The sequence below is a fragment of the Nycticebus coucang genome, chromosome 22 (assembly GCF_027406575.1).
Source record: "Nycticebus coucang isolate mNycCou1 chromosome 22, mNycCou1.pri, whole genome shotgun sequence".
In the NCBI taxonomy this organism is placed as follows: Eukaryota; Metazoa; Chordata; class Mammalia; order Primates; family Lorisidae; genus Nycticebus; species Nycticebus coucang.
In genome coordinates this window covers 7,624,965-7,648,996 of record NC_069801.1, presented here as the reverse complement: position 1 = coordinate 7,648,996, position 24,032 = coordinate 7,624,965, and the positions used below count along the sequence as shown (strand labels likewise).

At 57.6% G+C, this 24,032-nt stretch overlaps 1 protein-coding gene across 9 annotated transcripts in view; it reads left to right on the top strand.

The window, feature by feature from the left end:
• The window catches only part of CASZ1 (castor zinc finger 1), a 143,030-nt gene that overhangs the window by 115,622 nt on the left and 3,376 nt on the right, over window positions 1-24,032 (top strand). For 7 of the 9 annotated variants that reach the window (XM_053577298.1, XM_053577304.1, XM_053577303.1 and 4 more), the window contains 16 exons: window positions 2,886-3,374; window positions 6,454-7,306; window positions 8,323-8,391; window positions 10,004-10,094; window positions 10,858-11,022; window positions 12,072-12,244; window positions 12,500-13,341; window positions 15,629-15,764; window positions 15,967-16,030; window positions 17,241-17,395; window positions 17,517-17,639; window positions 18,477-18,815; window positions 20,274-20,472; window positions 21,172-21,343; window positions 23,117-23,268; window positions 23,397-23,538. In XM_053577298.1, coding sequence (XP_053433273.1) covers window positions 2,886-3,374; window positions 6,454-7,306; window positions 8,323-8,391; window positions 10,004-10,094; window positions 10,858-11,022; window positions 12,072-12,244; window positions 12,500-13,341; window positions 15,629-15,764; window positions 15,967-16,030; window positions 17,241-17,395; window positions 17,517-17,639; window positions 18,477-18,815; window positions 20,274-20,472; window positions 21,172-21,343; window positions 23,117-23,268; window positions 23,397-23,538 — 4,164 coding nt within the window. Of the gene's footprint in view, window positions 1-2,885; window positions 3,375-6,453; window positions 7,307-8,322; window positions 8,392-10,003; window positions 10,095-10,857; window positions 11,023-12,071; window positions 12,245-12,499; window positions 13,342-15,628; window positions 15,765-15,966; window positions 16,031-17,240; window positions 17,396-17,516; window positions 17,640-18,476; window positions 19,397-20,273; window positions 20,473-21,171; window positions 21,344-23,116; window positions 23,269-23,396; window positions 23,539-24,032 lie in introns of those variants that run through there. The other 2 variants (XM_053577299.1, XM_053577305.1) reach the window with 2 other exon arrangements.

Below are 24,032 nucleotides of genomic sequence, written 5' to 3'. Positions count from 1 at the left end.
GGAGCCACTGCTGCTGCCCCTCCCCCAGACTCCCCTCCCCTGGCCTCCAGGGTCTGCCCTTGTCCTGTCCCTCGGTGAGCAGAGCAGGAGTCCCCTTGCCTTCCCACCCTCTGGTCCAAGCGGGCCCCCTGGGCAGCATTGTTCCCAGAGGAAGTGTCCAGTGTAAATAGAGCAGCAGGCTGGCTGGTGGCGGGAAGGAGATGAAAGGGGCAATGACAGGGCCGGGGACGGATGGCTTCCTTCCATTGAGGCCTGGCCACGGCGTTTATATTTTGGGGAAGAAAGTCAGAGGAATGTTTACATGGACAGAAGTCTGGGGTCAGCCCACGGGGGGTGCGGGGGGTAGTCTGTAGATCCCGGGGTCCTGACGGAGAGACAGGGCAGCGGGCCCCACAGGCTGTCCCAGAAGGCAGCGGATAGCTAAGACCTTAGCTCACACCCGCAGCTGCACTCACCCCCGGGTTGGCACTTACGAGCCTAAGTCCTGCCTCTGCCGCCTGCCAATGTCCCAGTCCCACGCACCTCCCTCCACCTCCACCCCTGAGACCCGCAGTAGAGTCAGAGGGAGGGCAACATCTGGAAGACAGGTGGGCTGGGGCAGAGTGGCAGCTGGAGGGCAGGTGTGGGGGGAGTCAGCAAGAGCAAAGGGGCCTGGGGGTTGGGGGTGGGCCCTGGGTACACAGCTGTATCGCAGCTGGTGGGGGCCCAAGCAGGGACTGAGCTAGGCACACAGCCGAGATCGGGAGAGGGTGGGCTGGGCTGGGTGGGCCAAGGTGCAGGGAGGCTCCAGGATGGGTGGGAGCCCAGGGAGGGGGTGTCACCAGCAGCAAGTGCAGCCCTGGGAGCCTCTGCTTCCCCTTCCTTAGGATAAATATTTATAGATTCATTTGCCGTCTGCCATACACACTTGGCTGCTTACCTACCTCCTGGTAAAAATAGTGTGGGTTCCCCCACTCCCATCCTTCCCTTCCCCATCCAGGGCAGGGGCCAAGGGGGACAGGGTGAGGCCTGCTCCCTGGAGGCCCGTTGTAGGAAACTTGGTACCACAGAAACTGCTGGCTGGCCCCAAGGCTGAGTGGGATGGTATGATGATTGGAGCCCAGTGTCCGTGTGGGGACTTGGGTGTGGTCACATAGACGTGAGCGTGTGCACAGACCTGGGTAGAGTAGGCATCCAGCTGGGACAAAGGTCCAAGGCCCTAAATCAAGGGCCACACTGGGCTGGGATCATCCCGCTCCCTATGGGTCAGGTGCAGACATACATACAGGCAACTGGGTGTAAGGCAAGGATATGGCTGGGGCCACAGGGCTTCGTGTGTGTCAGGGGACGGTTATTGGTGTGTGCTAGTCAAGTCTACCTGTGGGGTGAGGCCCCTGGATAGACATAGGTGTTGCCACTCCTGTAAGCCCCTCATTGGGTTCCAGGTATGTGCGTGTTTATGGTGCTGAGGCAGTATGGTGGGGTCCCTTCTGACCGTGGATCTACGGAGCAGAGCCCCTGCCATCACTTAGCCTTAGGACCTACACGAAGACTTGGACATGTCCATTCTCTGGTGATGGCAAAATGACCCAGACTGTGGAGAAGCACACTTTGATGGGGCTCCTTATATACAAAATGGTTGTGAGCTGAGACCCTATCTGCCAGGGCTACTGCCCTGTTCCCAGCTCTATCACAGGGCCTGACACACAGTAGGACCTCACTAAATGGATGGAGGGACAGACAGGCAGGCGGACAGATAGATAAGCACGTGGGGTCACTGTGTGTGTTCACCCTTGCCAGCCTTTGGTGCGAATCCCAAGGTGTATGGGTGGGCTTGCCTCAAGACCCTCAGTGCCCTGATCAGGGACGGAGGTTAGGCTGAGCCGTGTATGAGAATAGGGAAGCCCTCAAGCAGCCTGGTTAGGGTATCTGGCTGTTAACATTAAGCTGTCAAGTTCAGGGATTAGGCGCTATGGCTGCAGCTTCTGTGCTCCCTGTTGGAAATCTAAGGAACCCCAGCCTATTCCAAGTGGGGCTCTTTGGGCTGGGAGGAGGACGTTCCAGGGCAAGTGAGGCCTTCAGGGGCTACAGGAGCTGGCCAAGGCAGAGGAGGGAGAGTGAGGTCCTAAGATAGGTACTAGTGGCTCCAGAAGGGGCTGTGAGGAACTGTGCTTGGACAGCTCTTACTGAGGCTGGGGGACAGGGAGTGAGCTGTGCAAGGCTGAGGAAGACCCTGACAGCCAGGAGGGAACTGAGAAATCAGAGGCCTTCAGGAGAGTCCTGGGTAGCTGGGAGCAAAAGAGAGACTCTGCTTTCTGGTGAGCAGGGAGGTTGGAGTTAGGTGGGGCCTAGGGCCTGGCATGGCAGGGGAGCTGCCTGGGGATGGATGCTCAAGTGGGGAAGTGCCAGCCAAGTGCTGCCGGGAGGGTAAGGCTAGAGGTTAGCAGAGGCTGGTCCTGGCACCCAGGGACTCCTGCCCAAGGATATGTGATGATGTAGTGGGCTCACTAATGGAGCTGGCCATCAGCAATGCAGCACTGTCACTTGCCAACTTGACCCCACAACCAGCTCTTTAACCTGCCTAGGCTATGTTTTTCTCATGTGTCAAAGGGCACTTTCCCTCTCAAAAGACTGCACCATGTATTTAAAGAGCCATTCATCCATTTGTTCATTTACACACTAGACCTTGGACCACCTACTCTGTACCAGGCACTGTACCAGGTTCTGAGAATAGTGATTCTTGAACTCTGTCCCAGGAGCCTGGGGAGACTAAGGGAGACCAATACATATCGGGCAGTCTCAGGGCAGCACTGGGGAACCTGTGGCAGGGGGTGCAGGGCCGCTAGGTGGCCAGGCTGTGCTTGGCATGCACACCTCTGATCTCCATCCCTCCTTCGTCTCTGCAGCTGAAGGCACGCGGTGCACCGACCCGCCAGCAGGCAAGCCCGCCATGGCGGCCAAGCGCAAGGGTGGCCTGAAGCTCAATGCCATCTGCGCCAAGCTGAGCCGCCAGGTGGTGGTGGAGAAGGGGGCAGAGGCTGGCTCCCATGCTGAGGGTAGCCCACTGCGGCCCCGGGACAAAGAGCGCAGTGGCCCTGAGTCTGGGGTGGCCCGGGCCCCCCGCAGTGAGGAAGACAAGAGGAGAGCAGTGATCGAGAAGTGGGTCAATGGAGAGTACAGCGAGGACCCAGCACCTGCACCTGTGCTGGGCCGCATTGCCCGCGAGGGCCTGGAGCTGCCACCCGAAGGCGTCTACATGGTGCAGCCCCAGGGCTGCAGCGATGAGGAAGACCACACGGAAGAACCCGCCAAGGATGGCAGCGTCCTGGAGGAGAAGGACTCAGATGCGGTGGCCTCCAAGGATGAGAGTGGCCCCAGTGCCAGGCAGGCTTCAGGTGGGTGTCTGGCCTTTGAAGGGAGGGCGATGGTGGGACAGGGCACCATCCCTGGGGAGGCCTAACAGGAAAGGGGCAGTGTGTTCAGGGAGCCTTCCTCACCCCTACTCCAAGTTCCAGCACCTTATCTGGCCCTATGGGACTCCTGGGGGTGGGGACAAGGCAAGAACTGGAATGGGGGCAGCCCAGGGCAAGTCAGGTAGGGCTGTCCCAGTGGTGGTGGGCTGCTATACCATGGGGTCTTTAAGAAACAACAGATGGATGGACAGGTGGGGTTACATGGATTATAGGATGGACATACGGACAAACACTCAGCATAGAGGAGAGGACAGCTAGTGGGTGGGTAGCACTGTTTACACACACCTGCAGAGGGGCAAGCCTGTCGGAGACCATAGTCTCTGGCCACAAGGGGGAGGAGAATAGTCAGTACGTGAACTATAGGAGGGAGATTTCTCTGAATGCCGGGGCTAGGCTTTGTTCTCCTGGCCCACCCCTCAGCCTTCTCCTTCCTAAGCTTCTGTCCCGGCCCTCCCAGGCAGGACTGCTCAGGGCCACGAGGATCACCGGCCCAGCCAGCATATCCCCTTACACCCAGCTGCCCTGGACATGGTCCTCTGGCTGACCTCTTTCCCACGAGATGGCTCAGGGCTGACTTTTCTGATGTCTCCTTGTCCTTAGGACCCAGAGCAGTCCTGTACACCTTCTGTTCCGGGGAGAGCAGGCAAGGGGGACACCACTAGGACTTAGAGCCCCGGAGTCTGGGTCTTTCTCTACCCAGCCTCCCTCCCAGGCTGGTGCCTGGTGCCTTGAGCCTTCCCTGCCCGCTTCCCTGCCCCCTTCCCCCTGCAGCAAGGGGCGCATCTCCTCCCTGTGCGGGGAGCCCTGCGCAGCCACATAATTATGCATATAAGATATAAACAGAGCTGTTTAATTATCCTTCGCCACATCAGTGACAGAGTAATTAACAAACATTGCAAGATCAATGAGGAAAAGTGTGACCTTCAGTTTCCTCTGATAGGAAAAGCCCTTGCCATTCCCAGACACAAGGTGATTGTGCTGGGCCTGAACAGAGGAGAGGGACACGACAAGGGCCACTGTCCCTTCCCACACCCCACCTTGCCCAGGGGAGGTGAGCGGACCTCAACTCCTGCCGGCACCCTCCAGGGGAACTGAGAACTGGCAGGGAGCAGGGCTGCGATTGCTGGGGCACTGTAGGCCCCCCACAACCCAGCCCAGCACCTGGGACAGAAGCTCAGCCCTGGGCACTGGAAAGAGCCTGCTGGAGCCCCAGCTGCCCACCATGGGCTTGGCCCCCAGGCCATCTACTCTGGGCCCAGGAGCTCAGGGATGCAGGTTACTGGGACCCCTGCTTGGCCCCCTCCCTGTTCCGAGCTGCCTGCCCTTCAAAACCCTCTGTTTCTCTGCCATATATAGAGAGAGTTCAGCTGCCTCCAGCTATTTATAGCCCCTTTCCCTGGTCCCTGAGCTACTGAATCCAGCAGGCTGGGCCCCCAACCCTGTGTAGCTTGAGGTCAGGACAGTGGCTGACCTGTTGCCCTGTCTCAGGGAACATGTCTGCTGTTTCCATGCATCACTCTGCCTGCCTGAGGCCCAGGTGGCAGCCTTTCCTTACCTAGTGGGGTCCCAGCCTCTCCCAGGAGCTCAGAGCCTGTCCCTGCACACCCTGCTAAGTGGTCTCCCCTGCCCCAGCAGACCCCCCTCCCCCTGAGGTCCTGCTGCTCTCAATTGTGCCCAAGTGGGCTGGCTTGCACATGAGCGGAGAGAGCACACTGCCCCCCGGGGCCCAGGTGGGTCTCATTGTCCTGTGTGCACCCAGCCTTGATCTGAGGTGTAGCACATGTTCAGTGGAGGAATGAGTGCTCACGGGGACAGGACCCCGCACCACCTGTGGTGTGTGGTTGCATGTGGAAGGGAAGGACCTCAGCGCCGCAGTGGGACTGTCTTCCTCCCAGCATCCTGAGACTTGTCCTGGGAGCTGGGTGTAGGATTTGGAGGACTTATTATATGTGTGTGTCTGTAGAGTTTGGGAAAATAGCCAAGAATGTGAGCTTGCACGTCTGTGTGAATGTGTGTATAAGTGTATGTGAGAGTGTGAGGTATGTGTGTGAGTGTGCAGCTGTTGTTGGGTGTGTTAGGGGACCGTGACTGGTTGTGTGTGCGAGTGTATGTGTGTGAGTATGTGCATATGTGTGTTTTTTCGCATCACTGTAGGGAGGTCACTGCAGGCTTTTCTCAGTGTTCCCGGGCTGGGGATAGTGGTAAGGATGGCTGCGCAGTACTTGGGCCCTAGGTGACACAGCTTTGTGTATGAGTAGGAGTAACTGAAGGACGACAAGAGAGTTTGGAGGACTCATCTGTGTCCTAAACCCTGGCTGGGTGGGGGCCCTGAATGAGTCTGGTAGGCCTGGCCCCTGCCCTCTCATCTGTGCTGTCTGGGACCATAAGCAGCCTGGGAAGGCTTGAGGAGGCCAAGAGGATAGGTCTTAGGGAGTTTTGGGGTGAGCCCAGGACTGAGCCCCTCATCCACTGAAGACATCCAGTTGTGGGCGTCAGGGTAGGTCCTCCAGCCAGGCCACTTCTGTCCCCACCAAGAACATCGCCCTCAGCCCCTGGGCTTCCTCCTGACCGCCCAGCCACTGCCCATATCCTCACCTGTCCCGGGCCCTGTTCTCACTGGCCCCCTCCCGGCAGGCAGGTCGGGCTCTGGCCTCACTTCCAGTAAAATGACTTCTCTTTCATATTAGGCCAAGGCGAGAGAGCGGAGACATTTATGAAACTTTGTTTAATGTACTGAAAAGCCATCGGCCAGAACATTTAGGAAATTGATTTTCCTGGCATTGATGAACTCGTTTTATTTTACCCCAGTATTAATTACTTTTTTTTAAAACAAATTAATTTAAGAGTCGTAAAACCTAACAAGTGAGCCAAATGTCCATAGATCATGTCCTGCTCCACCCCCTCCCCACACTGGCCCCTCCCTCCATGGGTGGGGGCTGGCAGTGGAGGGACTCCTCCCCCTGCCCCCTCCCAGAGTGACCCACCCGCTCCTCCCATGTAGGTGAGGCCTCCTCACTGCGGGACTATGCAGCCTCCACCATGACCGAGTTCCTTGGCATGTTTGGCTATGATGACCAGAACACAAGGGACGAACTGGCCAGGAAGATCAGCTTTGAGAAGGTGCACGGGGGCTCCACCCCTGAGACAGCCACCTCCTCTCTGCCACCCACCTCCTCTCTGCCACCCACCTCCGAAGACACCCTCAGCAAACGGGCACGTTTCTCTAAGTACGAGGAGTACATCCGCAAGCTCAAGGCCGGAGAGCAGCTCTCGTGGCCAGCCCATGGAACCAAGGCAGAGGAGAGGGTGGGCAAGGAGGTAGTGGGCCCCCTGCCCAGCTTGCGGCTGCCCAGCAGCACAGCACACCTGGAGACCAAGGCCACCATCCTGCCCCTGCCATCACACAGCAGCGTCCAGATGCAGAACCTGGTGGCCCGTGCCTCCAAGTATGACTTCTTCATCCAAAAACTGAAGACGGGCGAGAACCTGCGGCCCCAGAATGGAAGCACCTATAAGAAGCCGTCCAAGTACGATCTAGAGAACGTCAAGTACCTGCACCTTTTCAAACCCGGGGAGGGCAGCCCCGACATGGGCGGGGCCATCGCCTTCAAGACAGGCAAGGTGGGGCGCCCCTCCAAGTACGACGTCCGGGGCATCCAGAAGCCGGGCCCCACCAAGGTTCCACCTGCCCCTAGCCTGGCTCCTGCACCCCTCACCAGTGTGCCCAGTGCTCCCAGCACTCCTGGGCCAGGGCCTGAGCCACCTGCTTCCTTGTCCTTCAACACTCCCGAGTACCTGAAGTCAACCTTCTCCAAAACAGACTCCATCACCACGGGGACCGTCTCCACTGTCAAGTAAGGCATGCCCCTCCCACTGCCACCGAGCCCGAGGGCTGGGCTAGGTGGGAGGCCTTATCCCCGTGTGTGAGGCTCACACTTGGAGACATAAACTCTGCCACCCTGTGCACATCCACCAAGCACCCAGGGCTCCACATGCTCACCTGTGCACAGGTGCACACAGCTCACATGTTTACTCTTGCACCTGCATCACCGCTGTGCCCTGGACCCGCACACTGTGCCCCCCTGTGCTCCCTTGACACGCTTCCACACCAGGTGCTTTGTGCACTGTACATTTGCTTACATGCATCCCAGGGACGGTGGGCACCTCATTTGCCCAAGGCAGGCTCGTGGTTGGCTGAGAACACTGACCTCCAGGGGTGAGGGTGCTGGGTCCAGGCCACTGGCCTTCACTCCTAGGTAGGGGATGGGGGTGGGCGTGTCTACACCTTTTCAGCCTTAAGCTAGGGACAGAGGAAAAGTCTGGATGATAAAACAATGGATCATCTGGGGCTGAGCAAGACCCTTCCTCAAAGCCCTTTTCTCCACTACACCAGCATAGGAGCCCCCAGACCCTAGGGCGTGGTACGCCTGCAGGCAGATCTTGTCAGCACCCACTGGCCTGAGGGTGTGGAGGGGTTCTCTCTGTCCCACTGCCCTTGCTCAGTGCTGCCCTGTCTCCCCCACAGCCCTCCCTACCGGGGACTGGTGCCCTCCTCAGCCAATAGCCTCTTGATTGTCCCTGTGAGTCAGAGGGCCAGGCTGGGTGCCTCAGCCAACCCTAGACTGCCTGTGCCTCAGGCCGAGCCCTCCAGCTCCACCTGCCCCAAGTGCTCCGCCCTCATCAGAATTGGGCTCATTCAACCTCTGCTTCTACCAAGGGACTTTCTTAGTCCCACCCTTAGTGCCTCAGAATATGCAGAGCAAAGGAGAGAAAGGCAGGGCCCCAGGGCAGGGAGCTGCCCACCAGACGCTCCTGGGGCTGAGGCCACCCCCGTCCACTAATTGGCTGTGCCCTGTGTGTCTCTCACCAGGAACGGATTGCCCACAGATAAACCAGCTGTCACCGAAGATGTAAACATTTACCAGAAATATATTGCCAGGTAGGCCCCTGGGGAGGAGCCTGCCCTGGAGAGAAGGTGGGGGGCCAGGAGTGCCTGGAGACTCAGACCATCCATCTGACATCTGACTGCCAGGGCCAAGGTGGCTGCCTTCTCCCACCTCTACCAACTTCTATCACCAAATTCCCCCAGCCCCTTTGGGGTAGTCCAGGCCACACAGTCCTCACATGACTTATATCCCAAATAGGGCCAAGGTGCAGGCAGGGCCCAACACAGGTCCTGGCTGCAGGGGAAGGCACCTCCTTCAGGGTCAGAGGGCCCAGGTCCTGCCCTCATACGGAGCCTGAGGTAGGACACCGGCCACTGCAGAGCTGTCAGGGCTGAGAAGGGGTGTGTACAGTTGTCCTCACAGTCTCAGCCCAGTGGGCTTCCTTGGCCTGGATACCACATGACTCCAGACCCACCCCTTTTTATCCCATAGGCTACAGGATTGGTAGGTGAAGAGCCTTCACTGCAGCAAATCCTCCGAAATGAGCCACTATCTCCACCCCCACCCCACCCTGCCTCCCATGCTGTGGTGTCTGTGGGGCAGCATGTGGCAGGAGCCAGGCCTGGCATCTGTCTTTGGACCCATCATCCAAGTTCTTCCTGTCCACCTCCATCTCTCTACCTCCATGTCCCTCTGTCCTTTCAGCTTTGCTTGGTTCTGTCTTATTATTATTATTATTATCATCATCATCATCATTATTAGTACCTCAGCAGATGGCCTTTTTGGCAGCTTCAGCTTTAATATTTATTTGCAAGTGGATTTCCCCCTACAATAGGGATTTCTCTCACTCTCCTGCATTCTCACATCATCCTGGGAGGGGGACGGGCAGGCTGAATGAGCCACCTTCTCCACAGTTGTCATAGTGTCCTCTCTCCAGAGTGGCCACCGCAGGGCTGGCCATCACTGAACCTGTGAGAACCACATCCCAGCTCACTGGGCCTTGGGAAGAAACAGAGTTTTCTGGAAGGCAGGCGGTGGCCAGGCAGCACGAGCTCCTGGCTGCAGAGTTGGCTGGAGAGTGAGCTCCCTGCCACAGGAAGCCAAACAGATGCCGTGCTTTAAAAATTCATGACTCTGGACTGTTTCAAGTGTCAGGAAAAGCCCAGGACAGGGAGAGCCCTTTAACGCCTCTCAGCAGCAAGACCCTTGGCTGGCCCAGCCCAGGCCCCTAGCACCTGGCCAGAGCTGGATGGAGCGTGGCAGGTGGGAGTCAGCTACCTGCAAAAAGAGCAGCTGGGCTGCCGTGGCGGCCCCACTGTCCCTCCCATTCCAGATCCCTCCCTTGTCTGTCCCTCTTTGCTGGGAATTTCAGCCTGCCCCAGCTTCTTCCTACCCCACCTTGAGGCCAGGACTCTGCCCTATGTGGTACTCCCCAGCTGATGCAGCAGGCATGCAGCTGTGCAGGGCTGGCTTCCCGTGGACTCAGTCACTCACCCTGACCTTCCCAGGCCTCTCTATCCCTGCCCCTCCACATCCCCACATGGGGTCCAGGGCCCTTGGAATCCCAGCAGCACATAGAGGCTGCTGCTCAGGTGAGGGCCCTGAAAGATGCCTCCCTGAGGCTGGCACCTGGACAGGGCCTGACTCCACCCCTCATCTCTTCAGGTTCTCAGGCAGTCAGCACTGTGGCCACATCCACTGTGCCTACCAGTATCGGGAGCACTACCATTGCCTTGACCCCGAGTGCAACTACCAGGTATGAGCTGCACAGGGCCCCGCTCTGCTACCTGCCCACCAGTACAGCCTGGAGGCTCTTCCTGAAAGTGGGACCAGGGTTCTTAGTTCAATTTGGGCCACTTGAACTTGAGTTGGGTAGGCATAGACCAGATAATCTACCAGCCTGTCAATGGTCTCTGATTCCTGCTGACAAAGCAGCTATTAAGATTCAGAGCCATTTACATCCTGGTAATCATAATTCCCTTTCATTGAGAGTAGACCATGTACCAAGGACTGAGCCAGTCAGCCTGTGCACCTCACCTAACTGATGCTTTCCAGTGACCTTGGCGGGTTGGTATTACTACCCCATTTTAGAGATGATGACCTTGAAGTTCAGACAGTGTCACTGTGTCTAAAGCCACTTAGAGCACAGCTGGTCAGCCAGGTGGGAGTTCAGGCAGCCTGCATACCTGTGTCACCAGGGAGCCCAGCCTGTTACAGCCTGAGGATGATCTGTCACCCGCCAGAGGCCCTGCCTTTAAGGCCTGCCCTGATTTATCGCGCTCCTGGGCCTGGCTTCTGGGAGCCTGGGGGGAGGTCAGAGAAAGATGTGGTTCTTGAGTCTTTGGGGATGGTGTGCCTGGAACAGACCTTGGACAGTCTGAGCAGCCTCCACCCCAAGCAGGGTGATTTACCAGGATACCTGAGGACCCTTGGGCCAGCAGCTGGCTCAGGTGTTCTTGGCACATTGGTAAGAGCGCGGGAGCCCAGGCTCCTGCCGGCTGACCACTGTCTCCCGGCAGAGGTTCACGAGTAAGCAGGATGTGATCCGACACTATAACATGCACAAGAAGCGTGACAACTCCCTGCAACATGGCTTCATGCGCTTCAGCCCCCTGGACGACTGCAGCGTCTACTACCACGGCTGCCACCTCAACGGGAAGAGCACCCACTACCACTGCATGCAGGTGCTGCCCACCCCCTTCCCCAGTGCCTAGGCCTGCCCCCGGCTGGTCTTGCTCAGGCCCAGGCAGCTCTGGGACCTGGAAACAACTCCATCTTGGGCCCTCCCCTGCTCAAGCCCCCACCCCAGAGGCAGAGCTGCCCTGATGGGCAGGGGTCCTACTTGATCAGGAGCCCCCCTCCTTCTGGCTCAGGACTGGGACCAGGAGTCCAGGGGGCTCAAGCCTGGGTAGTATCTGGTGGGCCAGGGCGGGGCCTTCTCCATGGCCATACTTGGTGTGGATGAAATTCAGTGAGCTGTTTATACAGACCGACAATTTTCAGGCTTTAACACCAAGAGCAGCATTGCAAATGATTCCTGAGGAGGTTTTTGTTTAATTCTTTGTTTTAATGCCACACAGAGTCTGGGCTTTTTCAAGGTGTCAGGCCGAGGAGGAGCGACTTTGGGTTGCAAATAGCAGCCGCTGAGCCTCCCCCCAGTATTTGTCAGGGGTTGTTATGGCCCCCGTGAAACAACCTGGGCCACGAGCAGAGGGGGGCCGCCCTCTGGGCTCTGAGATGGTGCAGACACTGGCACAGGCCAGCCTTCAAGAGTGTTCAGATTCCACTGTTTTTTACTCAATATGGCAACATTGCCTGCCTGGCCCAGCTGGGGTGGGGTGGGAGGGCCCAAGCCCAGGAACCATCCACTAAGCAAATCTCTGGGCTCAAGGTGACCTCCTGGCCTCCAGGGTCTAGCCCCTGTCCCAGGTAGGGCCATAGGGCCGTAGACTGGGACTCAACACCCATCTCCTGCAGGATGGGGCTCCCTCCCCTGTGTGGAAAAGTATCTGGGGTTTCTAAAGATAGCCTGACCCTCGGCACGGGCAAGGCCAGGCCCAGGCAGGTCTTGGTCTCTCCCTGTGACCTCAGGGGTTGTTAGAGGTCTTCTGCTTCAGTTCCTGTGTTGACCTGAGGTCACATGTGGAGGTGCTGAAGCTTCCCTGAGCAGAGTGGCCATCTTAGCCCAGGAGTACTAGACTCAAGTTCCTGACCGCCATTCCCGCCTGCACAGGTGGGCTGCAACAAGGTGTACACGAGCACGTCGGATGTGATGACTCATGAGAACTTCCACAAGAAGAACACTCAGCTCATCAATGACGGATTCCAGCGTTTCCGAGCCACTGAGGACTGTGGCACAGCTGACTGCCAGTTCTATGGACAGAAGACCACGCACTTCCACTGCAGGTAAGTGGGGCCTGGCCGGAAAGGCTTCCTGGGCTGGAGGAGGGATGGAAGGCAGGAAACTACGCTAATGGGACAGTTAGGGCTATACCAACAGAGCAGGGACAGGAGTTAAGATCTCCTTAGAGGCCCTGCCTTGGTGCACAGCCTGGGTCTTCCATCTGGGAGGCTGTCCTTTCCAGGGCCACAGTGGGAGCAGGGCAGGGCCTCCTCTGCACCCCATGAAGCCCCATGACAGGCTCCCAATGTCCCATCTAGGCGCCCCGGCTGCACATTCACTTTTAAGAACAAGTGTGACATTGAGAAGCACAAGAGCTACCACATCAAGGACGATGCCTACGCCAAGGACGGCTTCAAGAAGTTCTACAAGTACGAGGAGTGCAAGTATGAGGGCTGCGTGTACAGCAAGGCCACCAACCACTTCCACTGCATCCGAGCCGGCTGCGGCTTCACCTTCACCTCCACCAGCCAGATGACCTCGCACAAGCGTAAGCATGAGCGCCGTCACATCCGCTCCTCGGGCGTGCTGGGGCTGCCGCCCTCGCTGCTGGGCGCCAAGGACACAGAGCACGAGGAGTCCAGTAACGATGACCTGGTTGACTTCTCTGCCCTGAGCAGCAAGAACTCCAGCCTGAGCGCCTCCCCCACCAGCCAGCAGTCCTCCGCCTCCCTGGCCCCCGCCACTGCCACCACTGAGGCTGTGCCCGGTGCCACCAAGCCTCCCAACAGCAAGATCTCGGGGCTACTGCCCCAGGGCCTGCCGGGCTCCATCCCCCTGGCGCTGGCCCTCTCCAACTCTGGCCTGCCCACCCCCACACCCTACTTCCCCATCCTTGCTGGCCGTGGAAGCGCCTCCCTGCCTGTGGGTGCCCCTAGCCTTTTGGGTGCCGTGTCCTCTGGGGCAGCAGCCGCAGCGGCCCCTGACACACCTGCTCTGGTCGCCTCCGGAGCTGGAGACTCCGCCCCAGCGGCAGCTGCCTCCGTCCCAGTGCCCCCTGCCTCCATCATGGAGAGGATCTCTGCAAGCAAGGGCCTCATCTCACCCATGATGGCCAGATTGGCCGCAGCTGCCCTCAAGCCCTCTGCCACCTTTGACCCAGGTGAGCAGGCTGGGCCCTGCCCAGGAAGCGAAGACTTTCTCGACCCGGTAACTCCCTGGCCTCAGGTTTTGGAGCAGAAAACGGGAGTGTTTGGAGAAGGCATCTGTGTGGTCCCTGCACGCAAGCCTCGGGCCTGCCACCACCCCACCTCTGCCTGGTCTCTGCTTCTATCCTATTTGTTTATTTGTGGGTCCCCTTGTCCTTGCTTGCTTTCCACAGGGAGTTCTTGCTTCTACAATAATCCCTGGTCCCGGGCTGCCTGGCATTCTGGGGGCCACGCAGGGTCCCTCCCTTCCTGTTTGCTCATCCTCCCACTCTGAGTCTGTCCCTGATGAGAGACTGCTCAGTGTCCGCGGTGTCCTAGGGTCTTCTCCAGCTGTCCTGGAGGGGGATGTGAGTCCAGCCCTGTGGTGAGGTGACCACACCTCACACCTGGATAGCCACTCAAGGCCCAGGGACACCCTTCCCTGGCTCCCCCCTCAGTGAGTGCTGCCTGGTAGAACTTTCTAGACAATGGAGGCCTTCTATGCTATACTGTTCAGCATGGCAGCCACTAGCCACATGTGGCTATTGAATGCTTGTGACAGAAATTGGATTTTAACTCTTAATATAGCCACACCTGGCCAGTGGCTGCCTGTTGGACAGTGCAGGGCTGGAGCCACCCAGTCACATCTTCTGCCTCACTTGGATTCACTGAGGGGGTTAGTTATTCCTCCCTCCCTCTCTCTATATATACAATTTCTTAAATTATTCTTTTTAAATGTTTCTGCTGTTTTTCTCTGGATTTGGGAGTCCTTTTCTGTTTTCCTCACTCTCCCTGTCCCCCTCATCTGTGCAATTAGTAATCGTTGAACCCCTGAAAAGAGTGCAGTTCTGTCTAGGATGAGGTGAATTCTACTCATTCATTCATTCAACAACTGCTGATGCTTGCTAAGGGCAGCTTGCAGGGTGCTTGTTGAGAGCCAGGCAGGGAGCAGGTGCTGGGGATGCAGCAGGCAGACATCAGACAGGCCAAAGTTTGGCCCCGTGGAGCTGACATAATGGCGTGGTCTGTCCCCAGTACGTAGCTAGGAAGTGGTGAAGTCCAGACTTGGCCCTCGGCAGTCTGGCCCCTGGGCCCGGATGCTGTGCTCCTGTGGCCCTGCTGGGTTCTGCCTGGACCTTGCAGAGAGCTGTCAGTGCTTGCTGGGGGTGCTGGGCCATCTTTTCCTGGGGATCGTTGGCAAGGGACTCCAGAGAGCTGCTGGAACATGGACGCCTGAGGTCTGAAAACTCTGTAGCATGTGGTACCAGAGGGACACTCGTACCGGGTGGCAGTGTGGAGTAACCCACCTTCTGTGCCAGGTGTGGAGGGTCCTAGCTGGCCACACCCCTGCAGGCTGAGTCAGGACACACTCCAGGGCCACCCTGGGTTCGGTGGCCAGACTGTCAATACTTTGTTTTCTTTAGAAAAACCTCCTTCCCCCAAAAGAAAGGTCAAGAGAAGGGGAGGGGGCCTTTTCCTTTTATTTTTTAATAAAATGCCACTTGCCGTCTGTGAAGCAGCTCTCTGTCAGCTGGAGCGCCTTGGGGCAAATTAATATTTCAGTCACTGGGGGATTGTGGAGGAAGCTGGTGGACGCGGCCCTGTCAGCGGCTTCTCCTGGCCCTGGCCTGCCGGGTCGCCTGCAGCCTTACCCACCCAGCTCCCACCAGGACCCAGCCCGCTGGCCAGGGCGGGCCTGTGTCCCTGCACTGGACAGCTTGACGGGCGAGGTCACACCGCTTGAACCGCTCTGATTGGCTGTCAGTTCCCATCGCCCTGACACAGCAGACGCCCTTCCCGGGCATGCTCAGTGCTCTGGCCGTCGCCCGGCAACCGCGGGCCAGGGACCTGGGGAGGAGCCGCTCCCAGTCCAGATCTGCCACTTTCCCTCAGCATTAACAGAGTCTTTAATAAAAGCCTAAGCGGCAGCCCCACAAATTGACTGTGACAGTTGGTGGAGCAAATGAAGGTCCCCCACCCCCACAACAGCCCCCTCCCCATCCTCCCGCCCTTCTCCTCCAGGAGGCCCTGAGCCAGGACAACTTTGACATAATTTTGCAATAATTATCACTTGAAGAATTGCCACACAGGGGCAAGCGTCGAAAGTGATCACATCAGTGAGGAGAATGGCTGACCAGCAGAGGGGCCTCCCTGGGTCCCGGCCCACCCGGCCTGCTGCCCTCCCTCCAGGGGGGTGCTGTGGTCTGTGCCCATGTGCAGCCTTCAGCCCCTCTGACCCATCTTCCATCCCCTCCCCTGTAGGAAGCGGGCAGCAGGTCACCTCCGTCAGGTTTCCCCTGGCGCAGGTGAAGCAGGAGGCTGGTGAGAATGCTGGCGCCCCTGGCCCCCACGAGGCTTCCCAAGACCGCAGTCTAGACCTGACTGTGAAGGAGCCCAGGTGAGGCAGGCAGCAGTCTGCTGTAGGAGCCAGCCTCCTGGGGACAGCACCCCCACACTGGAGCCCAGAGGGGACCTCTGCAGGAGCCAGCCCCTGGGGATAGCATCCCAGCCCTGGAGCCCATGGTTGGGCTGGGTGGGGCCAGCCTCCAGGATCTGTCCCCAGCTGTCTGAGCTTGAGCCCCTTGGTTTGTGTGTTCTAGTAATGAATCAAATGGCCACGAAGTCCCAGCAAATTCATCTCTTTTATCCTCGCTTATGAATAAGGTAAGAACCATCCATCACACGCCTCCCTCTCCCCCACCCAGAGAAATTAAAGCTGTGCTGGGGGGTGGGGGGAATGTGTTTGTTTTTTAATGTTTTGCCTCTAATAAGATGAGTTTGTACCATTTAAATTTTGAGGCCATTTTTCATCGGATATAATTTCAGAGCCACTGCTTACAAATTAATTTAATGAACTGGCTGAAGAAATATATTCCAGCCCCTGACACCTTTTTTTCCCTTCAGATGGAGAGCTCCAAAAGCTTTTCCAGAGCCCTCTAACTTCTTTCACTCTTAGTTATTAATTTTATTTATTTATTTTATATATTTTTGTTTGTTTAAAAAAGGGTGGGGGGAATAAAGTGGGAGCAAAACATCAATTTCCACTTTTCGGGTTGAGTAATGGTCTTGGACGCCTTCCGGAGAGGTCGCTCTGGAATATTTATTTTAAATAATGCAGGGTCTTTGTAAATTATACATCATCTCAAATATATTTTTCCCCTTCACATGATAAATTTGACTATAGCAAGATTAATTTGGTTACTGTACACAAGTGACTGCTGAGGAGGGAGCTGGGCCTGGGCTGGACCTTGCGAGGTGGGGTCCTGCCGGGCACTTGGTGGGAAGGGGCCTCCTGCTGCTCTTCCCCTGCCCCTCCCCATGCTGTCCTTCCCTTCTCCCCTCCTCTGGCCACTGCCCTGCACCATCCTCCCCGCAGCAGCGGTAGCGATGCACACTTCATGACCCTCCCGCCCTCGCCGGCCTGTCACCCCCCTGCGAGTCTCTTTCTCTCCTGCTCCTCCTCTGTGGCTTCTCTTGTTCTCCAGGAATTCGTAGGGGTTCTCCCCATCCCTCCTCCTCCTGCATTTCTTTTGAAAACCTTCTGGCAGGAAAATAACCAGGGAGCCCAAAGTCTGGAGAAAGCTGGGCTGTAGCGTGCGCACCCCGCGTGGCAGCCTCAGTCTGAGTGACGGATGCTACTGCCTGGGCTGGAGTGCAGGAGCTTTGCGGAGGACTCGAAGCAGCTCCTGGCAGGGCATGTAGCCACTGGCTCTCTGGTCAGGGAGGGCTGGAGCCACTAGGGGCCAGCCTGCAGAATCTGCCCAGCTTGGCGTGCTCGGGTTGGTCCGAGCTGCCCAGAGCTGCTGCCGCTCTCTGAGCAGCCTCTCTTTTGTCCTGAGTCTTCCAGCCCTAAGCTTGCCCTCTGTCCTCACAGATGTCTCAGGGCAACCCCAGTCTCGGCAGCTTGTTGAACATCAAGGCGGAACCGGAGGGAAGCCCCTCCATGGAGTCCTCACCATTCCTAGGCAAGGCTGTGAAGGCGCTGGTTCAGGAGAAGCTGTCGGAGCCCTGGAAAGTATATCTTCGCAGGTGAGGGGCTTGTTGGGAGGTGGGGGCTGGGCCAGGCTGCTGACCATGCCCATCCATCCTGCCCTGCCCTGGCCTTGCCAGATCCCCTGGCTGTGCCTTGACAGCTGGCTCCTCTGGCCAGGTTTGGTACCAAAGACTTCTGTGACGCCCAGTGTGACTTCCTGCACAAGGCCCATTTCCACTGTGTGGTGGAGGAGTGTGGCGCACTCTTCAGCACCCTGGACGGGGCCATCAAGCATGCAAAGTGAGTGGGGGGTCTAGGGGACCATTTATCCCAACATGGCTCTGGATTGGGTGAATCTGCGGCCTGCACAGGCCTGCATGACTTCCTGCCAGACCACAGAAGCTAAGCTGACTTCTCAGAAGGTGCTGCCTGAAGAAAGGTGGGCTTCCCAGCTCCTCTGAGCCCCTGCCCAGGCTCCACGTTGAGCCCTAAGCAATGGTGGCTGCTCCCCCAGGTCCTGACCACAGAGGCAGGGGGAGAGACTTAGTTCTGAACCTGAGGCAGGAACCCTGGGTGAAGGCCATTCCCATTACACCTTCAGATTTTCTTTAGGCCTAAAAATTACAAAATTAATTTATAAATCCCATTCAGTTAAAAGGCAGTGAGTCCAGCCACCTCCTTATAATTGAACTCAGAACTTGTCAGCATTTAAAACTGATGTTCAGGGCGCTCTAGCCCCAGAGCAGGCTATTCTCCCCACGTGGGCGTCCCCACGGCTAGCCCACAGAAGAGCCTCTGAATCCTGAGGGTCCTACTTTAAAACCTCAGAGCAGGATCTGGAGGGGAGGGCTTCAGGAGGCAGGGCTATGTCACATGCATGCACGTGAGGGGGCTAGAGACAGAGGAAGGTGAAGACGGGCCAGCCAGAGCCCAAGTTCCTCCAGTCCTTCTGTCCTGGTGGGAACCTGTAAGACCCCTGGAGCCTAGTGCTGGGATGAGGCAGGGACCCTGGGTCCCTGAAGCTTGCGGTGGGTCACCTGTAGCACCCCTCTCGAGGTGTGCCTAGCCAGTATAGAGGGGCTAACCTCCTGGGGCCCTGCTGGCCTCCCTACCTGAGAGACCCTCTCATCTCCACAGCTTCCACTTTCGGACGGAGGGGGGAGCAGCAAAAGGAAACACAGAGGCCCCCTTCCCGGCCTCGGCTGCTGAGACCAAACCTTCCACAGCCCCCTCATCCCCTCCAGCACCTCCTGTCACCACAGCCACGGTTTCCTCTCTGGAGGGGCCCACTCCAGGCCTGGCCTCTGTGCCCTCCGCCCCCACCCTGCTCGCCTGGAAGCAGCTGGCTTCCACCATACCCCAGATGCCTCAGATTCCAGCGTCAGTGCCTCACCTGCCTGCTTCGCCCTTGGCAACGACTTCTCTAGAGAATGCCAAGCCCCAGGTCAAACCCGGATTCCTCCAGTTCCAGGAGAAGTGAGTCCCTCGATGAGCCGGGAGTCCCGCGTTCCCCTCGCGTCTCGGGAGTAGGTGCTAGCGAGGGCTGCTGAGGAGGCCCTGCTCCTCACCCTGCAGTTAGCGCTGGCTGTCCCCTGCCTGTCTGGGACGTGGCCATCAGGTGATGTCCTTTAACCAAAGATGCTGCTGCTCATACCTCACTGTCTATTCCCAAAGCGGCAGCCAGGGTGGGGGAGATGGTGGACGTAGCAGCCTCTACTCCAGCCGGGTGGTTGGTGATCCTACAAGGGCTGGCCTGGGTGGGCCAGGAATGGTGTGGTCCTCAGAGGACATTTGCTGGCCTGACAAGCAGGGCTGGTCTCCCTCTCGGCCTCCTTCCTGGCCTCCTCTGTGGTGTATACCCATGGCAGAGTGTCTGTAGGGCTCATGAAGTCACGGACAGGGTGAGGGGCACTCACATGCACAGGGTCTGAGCTCCTCGGGGTGGAAGGGACCTTGCTCACTGGATGGTGGTGGCTCCTTGCGGCGAGAACGGTGACTTTGTATCATAATGTGTGCGGCTTCCTGTTCTCAATAAAAGTAATAAATTGGATTATTTATACCGCCTGAGTGGCAGCTGTCCTCCCTCTCTGAGCACCTGGGGCTGGGCCCATGGCATGAAAGGGGACCGGCGCTCCTCTCCATCCCTCCCCACCTTCTCTTCCTCCCTTCTCTCCAAAATGGGTCTGCTGTGCAGGGACCGCAGCATGGCCACCCAGAGCAGAAGGCTGAAGCCCCAAGTCTTCCCTCACCCCTCTGCAGCCTGTGAGGCAGGGCTCCAGGGCAGGGGCCTACAGGCAGGCCAGCTAGGGGTGGCCCAGCATCCCCTCTCCTCTCCCACCGGCCCCTGCCACTCTGCTGGCGCACAAAGCTGAGTGGGTGGAGGCCCTGGGCTGATCCTGGAGAGCCTCACCAGCTGTGAGCCTGCACAGGACCTGACACCAGAAACATGTTCCCACTTGCTGAGGCCCGTGCTGCAGAGCTTCCTGGTAGGGCTGCCCACCCATCTGCAGCCTGTCAGCCTGCCACATCCAAGGCAGTGTCAGTGCCATGCCAGCCAGGGCCTCACCAGCATCCCATCAGGGCTGGCATCGCCATCCTGATTTTCATATCTAAGAAGTTAATACAGCCATCCTTATCTATAATCCTGAGGTGTAGCTGTGGAAACTACGTGTCCCAGCATGCACTGCTCTGGGCACCCTGCATATTGCAATCCCTGTGCACCATGTACAGCTCCTAAAAGGAGCCAGGAATGCATGCTGGGATCTGTAGTCTCCTGTGGCTTTGTCCTGTTGAGCAGGAGAGCAGCCCAGGGGCCGTTCTTCTTGATGGTACCAGTGGTGATGGGGGAGCAGACCCCAACACAAGCAAAGTCAGGATGCCGGCACGGAGGGCTTGGGAATGCCAATGACTTTCTGGGCTGTGGTTTCCTTCCAGTGATCCTTGCCTTGCGACGGACTGCAAGTATGCCAACAAGTTCCACTTCCACTGTCTGTTTGGGAACTGCAAGTACGTCTGCAAAACCTCTGGCAAGGCCGAATCCCACTGCCTGGACCACATCAACCCCAACAACAACCTGGTGAACGTGCGAGACCAGTTTGCTTACTACTCCCTGCAGTGTCTCTGTCCCAACCAGGTCAGCATGGTGGGCAAGCCGGGGTGGTGTAGGGGAGGCACCGGCCCAGGACAAGTTCCTCTTGGCAGAGGTTCCATTTCTCACACCCTTTTTAAATTGGCCTCCACCAGACTCTGGAAAGGACACGATCTGCCCCTAGGCCCCTGGAGGCCCCTGGGCAGGAGTCCAGATTGGTGCTAAATTGGTGAGGTCTGCCATTTCAGTCCTAACTCCCAGTGGCGACTCAGTGCTGGGCAGCCACTGTGTGCTTGGCGTCATTCTTGCCAATACTGGAACTATCTACGTCCCCTTTCCCCAAAGGCCTAGTGTTGTAAAACAGGATAAAGAAGTAGAACTCCCAGCCCAGACAGGAAGGACAGGTTGGCTTCACCTTAATGGCCTTACTTCCAAGACCAGAGGAGTCTGAGTCTTCATCTGGGCTTGCTGAGAAGAGTGCAAGCCTAGATTAGTGATGTCTGCCTAGCTTTGGACTTGCTAGAAGAAGTGCTTGCATAGATTAGTGATGTCTGCTCTGGGCAGGAGATTAGGGAAGGGATGCAAGATTACCAGGTAAGATGTTTAGTGAAATGACATGAGAATGGTCTTTATACCATTGTGTTTTCTGATTCTGAGCATGGAAGGGCACATCCTACAGGCCTGGGACAGGTGGGAGATCCCAGAAGTCACGTGCCTGTTCTGACCCCTTGTTCCTACCTGCAGCACTGCGAGTTCCGGATGCGTGGACACTACCACTGCCTCCGGACCGGCTGCTACTTCGTGACCAACATCACCACCAAGCTGCCGTGGCACATAAAGAAGCATGAGAAGGCTGAGCGGCGGGCAGCCAACGGATTCAAGTATTTCACCAAGCGCGAGGAATGTGGCCGGCTAGGTACTTATAGCAGGGCAGGGATTTGCCAGAAGGTGGCAAGACTGAGGCTTTGGCCCCCAAGGTCCTGGTAGCCTGGGCCACCTCTCCTGGTTCCCCGCTCCTGCCCCCACCTCAGGCCCCGTGTCTTTGTTAAAGACAACACAGACATCACAGGCATCACCAGACCTGTGAAACAGCCAAAACCCAAACAGTCCAGAAAACAGAGTTGGGGTGACTCAGAGCACTGCCCCTCCACCCCAGGACAAACACCCTGGGACTGCATGGGCAGCATCAAGGGCTTGGCTTGGTGCTTTTTTCCTTTTCTTTTCAAGAGGGTTTGCAGGTGGTCTTAGGAGTTCAAAATTCCTTGTCCTAGGATCTCTTACCATGGTCTAAATTATGAGGTTCTTGTCCACACTGAGCTCTGGTTTGTTCATTCATTCATTCAGTAGTTATTTATTAAGGGACAGCTACGTGCTACCCTAGTCATGGTTCCAATGCTGGGGGATTAGGGGTGCCAGCAGTGGAGGTGGCAGCTCAGATTTTCTGAGCGTCTGCTGTGTGCTGGCACTGGGCTTGGTGCTGTGCTGGGGGTCTGGCAGGTGGGGAACAATCAACTTCACTGTGGACTAAGCTGGAGCACCTGTGACCTGGGGGACCCAGGAAGGAGGGGACCATGCCTCTGGGAAGTTTGACAGCAGATGCCTCAGAGTTAACGCTGCTGCTGAAACCTGAGCCCCAGCAGGGAGAGGCCGGCCCATCACTGTCATCACTGGCCTGAGCTTACTGAGTTGCCTTGGGGTGAGGTGGGGACTCTGGGGCCAGTAGACAGAGGGCAGAGCCCACCCTCGTGCCTCAGGACAGAGCCCTGTTTGTGGGCCTGCAGATATGAGGCAGGGATCTCCCTAGGAATAGACTGGAACATGGAGCAAAGTGGGAGCCCAGTGGGTGTGGCCCTGGTGGTCATGGCAGCAGGGTCTTGGAGGAACAGGGATGGTGGCTGCTGCAGTCTCACCCTTCCATAGGTGAAGGGAAGGGTAAGACACTCAAAGTCAACCGCCAGTAAAGAAAGGAAACAAACCTTTCCTTCAAGTATTAATTCACAAAGGATCCATGGTCAGGGAGAGGGTTGGTAACCATGACAACAGCTGTCAACACTTAGTGGCCTATGCTGTTCCTGAGCTTGGTTTACAGGTGTCAGTGTATTCGTAGTTGCCATTATTTACTCAACTTTTGGTGTTTTTGGTGGTAGCTGGGGGCAAACAAAGCTGGGGGCTGATACAAGACACCTGGGGAGCCTGGGCACCGTGGCAGCGGGCAGGCCCTTACCTGCCCTGCAATGCCATGTCCCTCCTGCTGTGTTTGTGTTCAGCCCCAAGCAAAGTGGGAGGGGGAAGCAGAGGGGCGGGCAGGACCCCAGGCTTTCCTGAGGAGATGTGCGGACTGGCAGCTTGCTGGGAGGTGGCTGACCTAGTGGACAGAACCATTAGGGTCCCTTGCCCTGGAGCTGTGGACCCCACTCCTGGGGCAAGGGGCAAGGGATGGGGCCAGCCTCTCCATTGTCACATGACTCTGTGCTAGGCTGGGGGAAGCCCCAGAGTTTGGATAGCCCTGGTTGTCTTAGACTGCCTGGACTTCCTGAGAGTGTCACCCCAAGGCGAGTGCCCCATCCCTAGACACCATCCACCTTGCTGGCCACACTTCCCCCATGTCCAGAACAGTATCCAGCACACACTGGGTGCTGCCAGCATTGGCGGCCAGGGAGGCTCACGCCAGGTGGGGCTGTGTCCACAGGCTGCAAGTACAACCAGGTGAATAGCCACTTCCACTGCATCCGGGAGGGCTGCCAGTTCTCCTTCCTTCTCAAGCACCAGATGACCTCCCACGCCCGGAAGCACATGCGGAGGATGCTGGGGAAGAACTTTGACCGCGTGCCGCCCTCCCAGGTGAGAGCCCAGGGTGGGCGGGCAGCCCCGACCAGAGTGACCAGAGTGCATCGACAGTCCCGTGCTTGCCACCCACCTGTCCCCCATGGGAAGTGTGGCCCCCAGCCCAATTTCCTGTTTCTTTCCAGGGTCCCCCAAGCCTGATGGACACTGAGACAGACGAGTACATGGATTATACAGGCTGCAGCCCAGGCGCTGTGTCCTCTGAGTCATCCACCATGGACCGAAGCTGCTCCAGTACCCCTGTGGGCAATGAGAGCACTGCAGCAGGTGAGCTGGTGTCTGGGCGGCTTCTGGCTTGGGCCAGGTCCTCCTCCCCAGGACCAGCACCGCTGGGTCCAGCTTGGGACAGAAAGTTCATGGTCAAGTAGCCTCAAAGAGGACAGGCTGGTATGTGGCAGAGCTGGCTTGGGGCACGTGGGTCATTGAGGCCCTCCCGCCATCCTCCCGCCTCTCTGCACTCTGCCCTCCGCCACAGCTTCCAGAAGAGGACCCAGGCTTGTCCCCGTTAGAGCTACTGAGTAGAGCAGCGCAGCCCCCCAGCCCCGCCCCACGCTCCCGGGCCCTGCTGCCCCTGCGGCCTCCCCGCAGCCCCTCCTGGCCTCTTTCTTGCCCCTTCTGTGGCACCTCTCTCTGCTCATCTGCACACACATTCTCACGTCATACTTGCTTCTGCCATTGGGTTTCTCATTTTGGTTCTTTTTGTTTGTTTGTTCTTTGTTTTGGTTTCTGTTTTTTTTTTTTTTTTCTGCTTTTCTCCACCC